Source organism: Sylvia atricapilla, chromosome 3 (genome assembly GCF_009819655.1).
Source record: "Sylvia atricapilla isolate bSylAtr1 chromosome 3, bSylAtr1.pri, whole genome shotgun sequence".
Taxonomy (NCBI): Eukaryota; Metazoa; Chordata; class Aves; order Passeriformes; family Sylviidae; genus Sylvia; species Sylvia atricapilla.
The window spans coordinates 102357498-102369650 of NC_089142.1; the positions used below are offsets into that span (position 1 = coordinate 102357498).

Here is a 12153-nt window from a genome sequence, read left to right on the forward strand (position 1 = left end):
ATAATAGTTTTGTGTGTTGGAGCTAAAAAAAAAGGAGCTGAGGATGATTAAGTGAACTGTATGTAGACAGATATAAGTGTAATCCCATGTAAGCAGATTTATGCTTTAAGGTCAGGATCAGCTGGGAGGTGCATACAGAGGAATTCTGCTTGGGGTTTGTCACTGTCAGCATTTAGGATGTCCAGTAGGTACTGGCAGAGTAGGTAATTACAGATTGGCATGTCTTTGCAAGGCAGTTTAAATTTGCCAAAGAATTTTTTTATCTGTCTGACACAAATATTATCAGGTTCTGGTCTGCTTTGGGCTTTGGGTTCTTTGTGCTGTCTGTGAAGGCATGAAACTAGGAGGGATGTCAGTGGGTCAGCTGTGAAAAACCATGAAAAAAACCAACCCTGACTAGGAAGTTCTGGGTGGCCCTGAGCGCCAGCATGAGCTGGGACAGTCAGGATACTGCTCAATTATTACCTCAGTTTGATATCTTGCTCCCTAAAACTAGTTCATTGAATAAAGACAAATTTTGCTTTCCCAAACAAAAAGCCAGATGAGAAAAAAAAGTCAAGTTCAAAACAGCGGTAAGCTAAAAGTGTTACTGAGAAATAACTTCTTGTGTACACAAGAAATTAAACTTTAAAGGAAATGCAACAATGACTGGCACGAAGCTTTAACTTGGCTGGTGACACCAGAAGGCATCATCCATATTTATTTCATTTCATTTATTTCATTGGGGAAAGAAAATGAAAAGCAGATGAAAAAGACTGTTGGTGGGGCAGTGATATTCAACAAGCAGAGTCATCTCTCCTGCACAGGTTTCTCTTGCCTGTTTGTCATCTGGAAGGATGAGGAAGGCTGTCCCCTCTCCACAGAAGTGCTCAGGTCTCTCAGAGATGCCCCAGGCTCAATCCCCATTACTGCACAAGCTCCATTTGTCAGATGCTGTGGATGGCACTGCGTTAGGGGGGAGCAGAGAGGAATTTTTCCCCTTGGGCCACAAGCCACTCAGACCTAGTTGTTTTTTGTTTCTTTCCTTCCAGAATAATGGAGTCATCCCCAGTTGACTAGAATTAAACATTAACACCTTTTAAAAATTACTGGTTTGTGGCAATTCAGAGCTCTCCATTGTGGACAGAAGGTGAAATAGGATTTTAACAAACAGCAAGGTGCTACTTATCTAGTATGATAATGAAAATTCAACCATATGTACCTTCAGTTTGTATTTTCCTGGCACGGTATCGATCATGTATTTTGGAACTATTTAGGTGAATTCAGCTTGTCATTATCAGAAGGTAATGGTGACTAATTGTAAATGTTAAATAATCAGAGTGTGTATGTAAATAAAAAACACATAAAAATGTGTGTTGTATAGGTTAGTTTTCTGTAACCTTTAGGGTTTGAGAGGCAGATGAATTGTTCTGGGGCTGATCTGTGTTGATTGACAATGTTTACATATTCAGGTAATCTTCATGAGCAGGAAAAATCTGTAAATTATAACCTAATACATCTACCTGCATTTTCAACTGATGTGCATAATGCTCATCCTCAAAAAAACTAACTACTGTTGCTGACACCATAACCTGGCTAGGTTTTGTTTATGTCTTGCTAACTGGGTTTCATGTTTAATTAACCCTGAAGCACCTACACAGGTGCTTTGCTGTAGTTATATAATTGTAAGGACTGGTTCTAAATCTATTCTTTTACCCTCTCTCCCTCACTTTCTCTCTCTTTCTGGTAATAGTGTTCGTTCCACTTCTGTTTCATTAAATGCCCTTGCCTTACGTTTGTCTTGACTGGCTTCTATTTACAGAAATTGTAAACCAGTTGAATGCTCTGAGCAGCTTAGATGAAGATCAAGATGACTGCATAAAGCGAGCAAATATGCCTTCAGCTAAATCAGCCAGTTCCTCTGAAGGTCTATGAGCTTTCATCCTTTCTTTCTGTTTCTGATTGTATTTACTGTGACCCATTACCTTTTGACTCCTGCCTGTATTCAGCTGTCAGTTTTATCTCTGTGCTTCCACCCAGCATGACTCTCAGTAATTTGTAGTGCATCCAACAGGTAACAACATGATAGAGAAAGAGCCTGTCTCTGCTACAGCTCCGTTGTCATCTGATAATGAACAAGAAAGAAAAAAAAAATTAGGGAAAAAAAAAGAAAAAAAAGAAAGAGAAACCACCAGACCCTAAGCTTAAAACATTAGTTGTGTAGTCAGTAATACTTGACCTTTCTAAAGTGACAAAATGTCCTCTCTCTGCTTTTATGTGCACGTTACATCCAAAAATTAAAATTTCCTGCCGATAGTTAGCATGTGTGTAAGTGATCAAAATCACTGTATTTAGCTTGTTAGATGTTCCTCAGCATTTATTTAATGAAGAAAAGAGAGGGCCTTCTTAGAAGTCGTTTCTGTTACATAATGTTCTGATCAGCAACTAGAAGTTTCATTCATTTCACTTTTTTTTTTTTCCTTTTGTTGATGTACTTACTGGACTGTGTTAACTTAGTCGTGCAGTTCGTGCCATACCCTGGTGCAGTGTTTCGAGGGACTGTTGACACGGGGCTTTTTGAGCTCCAGATGTGTTGGATGAACAGCCTGGATCTATTTTAAAACAATATTCCAATTTGTTTGTAGAGCTTATCAATAAGCTTAATTTTCTGGAGGAAGGGGAGCAAGACCTGGCCAACTCCAGCACGAACCCTTTTGGTGATCCTGACACAGCAGAACTAAACCCATTTGGAGACCCTGACGTAGAAGGTAATGAATTTATTTTACATAAGTCATTGCTGCTTGCAAATGCTTTGTGAAACAAATTTCTGTAGGGCTACAAATGAAATGTTTTAATTGATTAAATACAATTATTTCATATAGCACTGAGGTAGCAGTAGCAATGATCCAGTTGCCACTAGAAAACTGGTTTATCCTTTGAGTCACGTCCTTTATATTGAGGTACATTCTGTGTATTTGCCACTGGGGGCTACTAGTTGAAGCAGAGACTTTTAAACCTATCAGCTGTGTTACTAGAACTCACCTTATGTGGTATGAATGAGCAACACATTCTGTCAGACAACCCTGCTCCACGTGGGTGATGGTTTATATCATAATTTCCTTCACTGCAATCTTCACTGCATCACTGCTATTCTTGGTTAGCACTAATCTTCATTATTACAATTTAATTTTCTCTCTTTTATTCTTCCTTCTTTTTTGCTTTTATAGCTTCCTCAGTTAAGCCTTCTGGCACTGTGCCTTGCACCACATGCTAGGTGTTAATCCACTTTCCAGACTGACGTGCCCATTCTTGTTCCATTTGGGTGAGATGTACAACCCCTGTAAAGTTTTAATCTGATAAGATTTCGGCCGTAAGGCCAGGAGGGAGCACCAGGACAGCAAACATCTCTGCTGTCCTCAACCCCCATGCCCAGATATGCATGGATCTGCTGGATTGTCTCACTTTGAGCTTGCACCTGCTCAAATTGCCAATTCGTAGTTAATTCCCAAGTTTGGAGCTGTACTCAGCCTTTCCTGTTCAAAGCTCCAAGACTTTCCTTCCTACAGAAAATACCAAGTCACTCTCTAGTGGCAATGGAGAAGAACCACAGTGAGCAGGAGCAGCCCAGGGTGCAGCCAGGGGATTTCTGAGGTCAAGTCAAAGAGAATGGATTTCCAGGCTGCAGTTTCCACCTGTGGTCACTCACTTTCTTTGGATGAGCTGAATGTTTACTTACAACACAGTTTTTCTGCCTTCAGAGTCCACGGAGAATGATGTGGGTGGGGATCAAGTCCTGTCATACTTTGGCTGTGGTGTGACTCACAGCTTGTATTTCTGAAACAGGGACATTGCATTATCTTCTGTATTTGGCAACTGAAGCCATAAAGCCACTTATCCTGGGCACCTTCTCTCTCCTATAAAGTTGTCAGGTTTTTCTACGGCTGCAGAAGTGAGTTATTTCAGCTTTGTAGATACCAATATATATGGATTAGGTGTTGGTGTCCTAATCTTTGGCTTTGTTTCTTGTCTGTTCCTCAACAGTGAACTCTCTTAGGATCATGGAAGGAAGAAGAGTAAGTGGGAATGTAAATCCTTCTGGTAGTCCATAAATAACTTGCTCTAAGAGACTCAGCCTATATTCCTTTCCTCCTCCTCTGCCTTAGAAAGAAGAGCTCCCTTCTCCATGGAAAAGCTGTACAAGTCCCATCGTACCTAAACTGCTTTTCCCAAACTCAGCTTTTCTTTCCTTTCCAGAGAGCCCATTCTGGAAGAAAGCAGTGGGTGTTCTGGTCACAGAATCCATCCTGGGGACAGGGAGAAACAGCTGGTGTTGTTTCTTAGCACTGGAGTAGCTTGATAACTCATGGCAAGCTCACTGTGAGCAGCCTGAATCCAGGACATCAGCCTGCTTATGTTCCTAAGACACTCTCAGCATATCAGGGGCATGTGTTTTTTTGTTGATTGTGGTTCTTTTGATGACATCTGCTTTTCGGTCAGAAGTGTGGACACTTCTCCATTTCTCTGGGCCTGTTCTGTGTGCTTGGGCCAGTCTCTGTGATCAGACTCTTGGGTCCCATCTGCAGCTGTGGGCAGCAATGCTGAGTTGTTGGGTGTGTGAATACCAAGTATTACTCCCACACAGCAGTCAACATACCATAACAGGACAGCAACTGGGATAAACAGGGTGTCACTGGATTCTTCCTACTGTGTCATAAAGTGGTTTTTATTTGGGAGGAGTGGACCTTCTGTAAGGTTCATGTGACAGTGTCTTCCTGGAGCACTAAACCAGGCTGAAAGATCTAAAAGATCAGCTGGAAGAGGGATTCCAGGCTATCAAAGAGTTGGACATCTGGTGTGGCATTTTTGAAGCTTTTATGTTATGATGAGTGGCTCCTGAGGGATTCTTCTTTTTGCCTCAGACACCTCTGAGAATCACTGGTTCTTCCACTCCAGACCTGTCTTGTCCCTATAATGGGAACTGGTTGTGTTCCCATTACCTTGCTTGACCTTCTCGACATGTGCCTTTCCTCCACAGACAGTTGAGGGGGAGAAAAAACAGTGCTGAAACAAATTGAAGAAGATGGTTTTGTTCTTCAGCACCAGCAGGAATCTGCTGGGTATTTCTGTGTCTAATTGGATCAGTGTCTCTACATGGGGAGCACCCAGACGTGACCATTTTGGGGGAGATTTCCCTTTGTTTTGAAATGCATTTTGAGGCTACGCAGTATCATAGCTGTTCTCGTCCTGGTGCCCAGCTGCTGAAGGCTGCCCTGTTTGTGTCCCATTATTCACTCATGATTCTTTTTTTCTGGGACCTCAGTGGAGCTTTTTTACTGCCATCTCTTTCTAGGAAGCTCTTTGAGGCTGTGCCTGCTTGTTTGCTTTTGCATCCTGAAGCCAATGTAACCTTTTTGGTGGCCACCCCAGAAGCTCCAGAGCATTGACAGAGGTTCAGGAGTTTAAGGCAGGCTTTCTCTTACAGGCTTAAAGAGTCACATTACCTGTTTCACTTGTCTTGTGATCTTCTTAAATCAAGAGATTAACTTTTTATGGGTGCAGGGATGAAGTATTTTTCTGTTCACTTACATGTTAGTCTCTTTATCTTTTTATCTGGACAAGGCATAATCTGGAACTCAGACTTTGCGGAAGTTCAGAGTCTTCTGTAGAATTTGTTACTTAATTTCCCCAAGACATGCAGAGGAGCCAGCTGGAGCCTCCTTTCCTGAGCGCTTTGCCATCAGATGTGAGGAGGCACGATGTGCTATTTGGCAGAGATATTCCGAGGATATTCCTATCAAGCCTGTAACGTGTGTGCTCAGAGTCACCCAGAGTATGAATATGTATGTATTGACAGTCACTCAAAGACAAAGGAGGATTACTTGCCAGTAGATACTTGTTTCCTAGACAGATATTTCTCGTGCCTGTTCACAAACCAGCTACTTTCCCTCTATCTTCCTAATCCCATAATCACTTAACCCTGGGAATGTGGGGTGGAGAGAAACTAAAGGCATGAGTGCTTCCAGCACTGTGTGCACGCTGTAGGTGTGGTGCATGGCAGAGGGTCATCAGCAAAGTGGCTCTGGATGCTGCTGGGATTTAAAAATGTCAGTGTCAATGGTTTTACACACACAGCTGAGTGAATGTGCATATGAACAACTCACCTTGAAAAAACCTTCAGATGTGTTTCTTGGTTGACACGTTGATTTGAGGCTTGTTGCCCCTGAATCTACTAAGTCAGTTAGACATTAGTAATCTGGGAAAATCAAAAATAATCTCTTTGAACTGTATATCTCTACAGCTTCATACAAGACTGCCTTTACATTATCATATGAGGACTGCCTTTTGGATTTTCAATCATGGTGCAACAGAATTATAAAATCGGTTAATTTCTGTGCAAAACATTTACCTGGGCAAGCCAACATGTACAACAAATGAAAGTAGAAAATCACAACACACTTTCATCACTCCAGATATTTTTTTTTAATTTGCTGGGGAATGCAAATTTTGAAGCTGTATACAACACACACGAGACATGAGAGGGTAAGTCTTTGCTGGCACCCCCTGTCATTTAGACCACTATTTACATGAGCAGTGTATTACATCACCTTGTGTGTGGACTTCTGAGCCCCCTGCAGCATGTTTTACACTGAAAATGAGAACAGTGTTACAATGCAGCAGCAAACCCCAAATGATTCCTACACACAGAGCAGCACAGGAACCAATTGAGAGGAAAACAGTGACTCCCTCCGTTCTATTTCTTCATGAAAAGCAGTGTATGAACAAAAGGCTCAGAGAATCACCAGTGGTGCGTGGGGATGTCAGTCCTTACTCTTTCTAGAAGCACTGGGCAGTCCCATCTCTGCTTTGTGCTGTTTGTTGGGTGCTCACATGCCTTGGTGCCAGTCAGGCAGCCAGTGGCGTAACCCAGCGCCTTTCACATGTGGCTGCTGCTTTCATCCTGTGCCAAGGGGAAAGTGGTGTGTGCCATGTTTTGGTGGAGGTTTTGTTTGGTTTTAAGGGATGTGTCTCAATATGTTTGTGTTACAAAAGGCAAGTGGGTTGAAGGGCAGGGTGATTTCTGGAGATGCTCTGGCTGATTGTGCAGATAGGTAGTGCCAGAATGATTATTATCACAGTCTTTCTCAGTGGAGTTAGGGCAGGTAATGTTTCCAGAATCTGGCACCAAGAGCAGCTGATGTTTCTGCTGTAGTAATACTTCTGCCTCTCTTGTCACTCCTACCCCTGTGGCTTTATTACTTAATCATGCAAAATTATTTTGTGTTTGACCCTTGATGTACCAAACTGCAAGCATCTTTTCCTTTTCATTTCTTTGAAATTTTTATTAGTGTAGAGACTGGAGTCCTGAGTGGAGCTGTGATGAATGATGTGGGGAAAGCAGGGGAATCTGTGCTGCCTTCTGAATGTTTCAAGAGGGAAATAGACCCCTTCTAAGCTGTTGTATGTTTAGCCTGCCAAACTGCACTTCTCAGCATCATTAGGTCTTTGAGAAAATGAGTCTGTTACAGAAAACTGACAGGTGACAGTGGGTGTGGCTTTAAGAGCAGTTGAATCGTCATCATAACAACTTAATTTGATACAGCAAGGCTTGTGCTGAGCAACATTTGACACAAAGCTATTTCTGAGGGGTTTCAGAGAGCCATGGGGGAGAACCTGTTTGGGTTCAGGTGGGGACCCTTGTGGGAACCCTCCATCCCTGCAGGGACATTGAGGGAAGCAGAAAGGGGAGGAAAATCCTATCCTGGATGGCAAGAGGAGAGAGAATGAGCATCCAAGTTAAGTGGGTTCTAGCTGACCCTCTACAAATCCTGCCTATAAAAGTGTCTTGACAATTATAGTTTTAGAAGGTTTTTTAATTTCAGCCCACGTGTAGGATTTTGTGAAATATTTTAGTTAATAACGAGCCAGAGGTGTCTGAGCACTTGCACGTAACACTGTGTGTGTAAGGCCAAACATGTCGTTCCTGTTGAGCCAATGGAAAAGAAAAATAATTTTGTCATAGTTAGGGTTACAGCATTTGATCCAGTGTTGAAATAGAAAGAATTGCAAAAACCATTTGCATTGCCCCTTAAAATGTATCAGATTTAAACAAGCATTTAACTCATTGTTTCCAGGAGACACTTAAAAGCAAATTAAAAATAAAATCTTACACCACAGTTTTCAGAGGTTGTTCCTCTGAATGTTTTTAACTTCAGGATATATTACTGACTTTCCTTCTTGTGTGTTATCAGAAGGTTTCCCTCAGATATGATAATGTGTATTTATCAACAGATTCATGTGCAGGTGCAGTGATCCATCATACGGAGGTGCAGAAGCAGCTATTTGTACTTGCCCACTCTCTTGATAAAATATTCTAATATCTGAGCAAATTTTTAAGTAGCAAAAAGTTTGGTTAAAGCTTTGTCAATAAGCTACACTATTTGAACAAGGTATCAGTCCTCTTTTTCTGCATTTCATTAGTTATTTTTGCTTTTTGTATGGAACTGTCTTCTGAGGACACATCTCCAGAGCACTTCTGCTCTCTCTGGTTCATCAAATCACTAAATGTGTGGGGAATATTTGAGTAGTATTCTAAATACCATGAGCTTCAAGGCATGGTATGTATATATTATATACAGTAAGGGTGGGATTTGACTCCCCTGACTTTAAAAACAGTTTGGACATATGCCTGTAAGCTTGGAGTGTCAAGGAGTCAGCTCAGCTGCAAATACCCACACTAAGGAGATCTCATAGCAGGCAGAGTGAAGGTTTTGCTTGCCTTTACCACCTGCACTGGACACTGGAATAACCTAAGTCCATCTAGAACCACATTGCCAGTTCAGCTTAGAATAAATGAACAAATACATTTTAGATATAAAATTATATATTTAATCTATAGTACTCTGAAGGACTCTGGCTTGATTTGATCATATATGATCATATGTTTTTAAGAATTTCTGCCTTAAATGCTTTCTTGTCCCCTGTCAGACCTTCAATATTATTTCGCTGTGGCTTTCTCTGAAACAGCTTTCTTGAGAGGATGTGGGCTTATGATCACATCACCACATCAGCTAGGGTTAATACACATCACCTGCTGTGCAGTAATTACTCTCTCTCCCAGGATAAGTTCCCAGTGGTTTATTCCCTTCTCTTAAGGGATAAGCATTTGCTCTGGGGTCGGAGTGAGCACATGCACTATGTCTGACATACTGCAAACACACCCTGACTTTTTCCTGCACTTGTTTGTCTGTTCATGCTCCAGCATGGGTCTCCTCCACAGGCTGCAGGCTTTCTGTAGTCCTGAGAAGAGCTAAAGCCTTTCCTGCTCTGAGCCTTTGCCCTGATCTAGTGACTAGTTCATATTCTTATCCAACTTGGAATGGCTGTTGTTCCCACTCTGAGTTAGAGCCGGTCACACTGCATGGGCTAGGGCTTTCCATCACCTTGGGCTGTGCTAATGGCTGGGCTCAGGGTGAGCTGGATGTTTGCTGTCAGGGTACAGAACACTCACATTTTCCAGCAATTCACCAGGGTTAGCAGCTTTGGTACATCATCCATCCAAACTCACATGAGCACGGTGCTTCCCTTTGTTCAGTGCATGACTCGAGATTTTCACCTCCTGAATATTTCTTCAGTCTATCTTTTCATTTTTTAGACTCTTGTTGCAAATAACTTTTAAGGTTGCTCTGTTAAACCTCAAAAGTATGTTTAGTCCAGTTTAGTAACCATACCTCTGAAAAACACACGCTTTTCATTAAGGATAATGTGGATATGGTTACTGAAAGTTAGGTTTGAATGATGCCGCATTGAAGTTCATGTTTGTGTAGATTTTGAAAGTACATCACATCCAATACTGAACGGAGCTGCTGGTTATTTGATGCTGCAAGAAGAGTAAAATTACCTTTACTAAGCGTCTTTGTAACAAATGTTGTATTGCTGTGTGGGGATTTGCATCATTCAGTATCCAGAAGCCATTCACTGTAGAACTGCAGAAAGCACAGAGAACAGCAAGCAGCTCCAGCTTGCCAATATTTTTTTGTTGTACAGCCCAAATAAAAGATGAGTGATTTGATTATCTGTCTCTTTAGGGTTAATTTAAATTATTTTTTACAGTGAGATTATGTATTGTTACCAGGGGCACACACATGTTTTGAAATTTAATTACTGGTCATACTTAATAGCTGATTTTTAGTTCAGTAATTTTAAGAAATTAAAAAGTCATCTACTTACTATCACCATTTTTAAATCCAGTAATATTATAAAATCCTATTTTCTGTATTAAAAGCTCGAATAAATAATTAATAACATTTTGTTAGGACACACATTGGCTAATAGTTTGTGAAAATGTTTTAATATCTGTTGTGATGCCATCTACATGACAAGAAAACTAATCACTAATGTTGAAAGAGCTGTAGTAAGTGAGAAAATGAAGCCTATTCAGTATGGTCTCAATTAAAAGACCTTTTGAAGTACCTATTTTTGAACAAACAAGCATGAAAATTCACCTAAGGCTATAACTCTATGTACTGAGAGTTGAGGTAGACCTGTTCATATGCCTTTAAAATACAAAGATCTGATAAAATGGCTTCAATTTTTAAATTTTTAAATCTGTTTAATTTTTTTTTCCTTATTTGGTAGAACTTCACCCTGAAAGAGCTTCATCTTCAAAGCCAGATGAAAGTTTCTATGTTGACAGCTACAATCCCTTCAAGGATGAAGATGCCCCAGAGTACTTAAACCCATTCGATGAGCCCGATCACCCGCCTGAAGCACCTGGAGGTGTGAGAGATTCTCCTCCACAACCTGCAAAAAGGAAAAACCTCAGGCCAGTGGATATGAGCAAATACCTCTATGCAGATACCTCTAAAGCTGAGGAGGAAGAGCTGGATGAGTGAGTACGATTCTGCAGCTTTCAGCAGCTTTGCAGGCGTTAGTAGTGGGATCCCTGGCGTAGTCTTGAGGTGCATTGGGCTGAACCATGGTGATCCTTAATCACCTCCTTAGGACAGACTCATCCCTGGGCAGGAAATCCCATACCCTCAGGCCATGCTGTTCAGCTGAACATGATCAGTGAGGAAACTTTCCTTTGCCTTATTGATAGCAAGGGACTTGATAGGGAACAAGTCTGTGGAGCTTTCTGACACTTCCTGCCCTGGCAATTGCAAATGAGCAGCAGAGCTTGGGCCTTCCTCTCCTTTTTGCCATTATTTTTACTACATGAAATAGTAACTTTTGCTAATGATAATGTTTTATCTTGATGCAGTATGTAAAAAGGAAGAGCATTTTGCAATCTGCATAGCACATTTTTGAGAATCTCATCAACTGAATATATATGGGAAAGATAACACCATATATGTGCTTCCTTAGGTTGTTTCTTTCAGCATGACCACACATAAAACTTTTATAAACTCACACTGCCTTGTATTATAGTATAGAAATGATCAGGAAGGAAGAGCTTTTTGCAATTCCTGCCCAGCTTGGGAGGTTGGAAGGTTAAGCACAAACCTTAATCCTGGTTTGTGGTCATTAGTCACCAACCACACCACTCATGAGACAATTTATGGTGATTACATCTGAGCAATTCTACAGACAACTATTCTAATTAACATTTAATTTTACATTATTTAATGAGATTTATCACAGCGTGACATTTGCATTGCTTCAGTATTAACAGAGGTATCATCATCTTTCTGTTTCTCTGTCCATAGCTGTGGTCTAGGAAATGGAAGGATTCCCAGGCACTCTAATAAAAACATATGAAGGGCTCTGCAGAGTTTTTTATTTTTTTCCTTTTAAAGCTCTGTAGCCATGGATTTAATGTTGATGTTCAGTCTGTGAAAAAATAAAAGAAAAAACTAAACAAAGGGCATTGGGAACGATGCCTCTGCCAGCTCCGTTTGTCAGGACAGTGCCTGAACAAACTGCACTGGCTGCTGTGTCTTCAGGGCACAGTGGGATCACACTGGCAGCCACACCAGGCATTCCTGGTCATTCCCTGGGCACCAGAACCTGGAGGGAATAAGAATGTGTGTATTTTACACCCACCAAGGTACAGGTATAGAGGACAGCAGAGATTGAGAAGAACAGAAAGAGAAAAAGCCACATGGATGAGCAAGTGGAGAATTTTCTATTTATACTTCCATTTCCAGCCTAAGCACATCTATGCCAAAGGGGCTT

The 12153-nt window shown here is 41.2% G+C and overlaps 2 protein-coding genes across 10 annotated transcripts in view; both read left to right on the forward strand.

Moving 5' to 3' along the window:
- The window catches only part of MCM8 (minichromosome maintenance 8 homologous recombination repair factor), a 341212-nt gene that overhangs the window by 281736 nt on the left and 47323 nt on the right, over positions 1-12153 (forward strand). The gene's annotated exons all lie outside the window — the stretch shown is intronic.
- EHBP1 (EH domain binding protein 1) overlaps positions 1-12153 on the forward strand; it is a 204946-nt gene that overhangs the window by 82240 nt on the left and 110553 nt on the right. For 8 of the 9 annotated variants that reach the window (XM_066316436.1, XM_066316438.1, XM_066316439.1 and 5 more), the window contains exons 8-9: positions 2625-2747; positions 10615-10867. In XM_066316436.1, coding sequence (XP_066172533.1) covers positions 2625-2747; positions 10615-10867 — 376 coding nt within the window. Of the gene's footprint in view, positions 1-1801; positions 1907-2624; positions 2748-10614; positions 10868-12153 lie in introns of all 9 variants that reach the window. The other variant, XM_066316442.1, reaches the window with a different exon arrangement.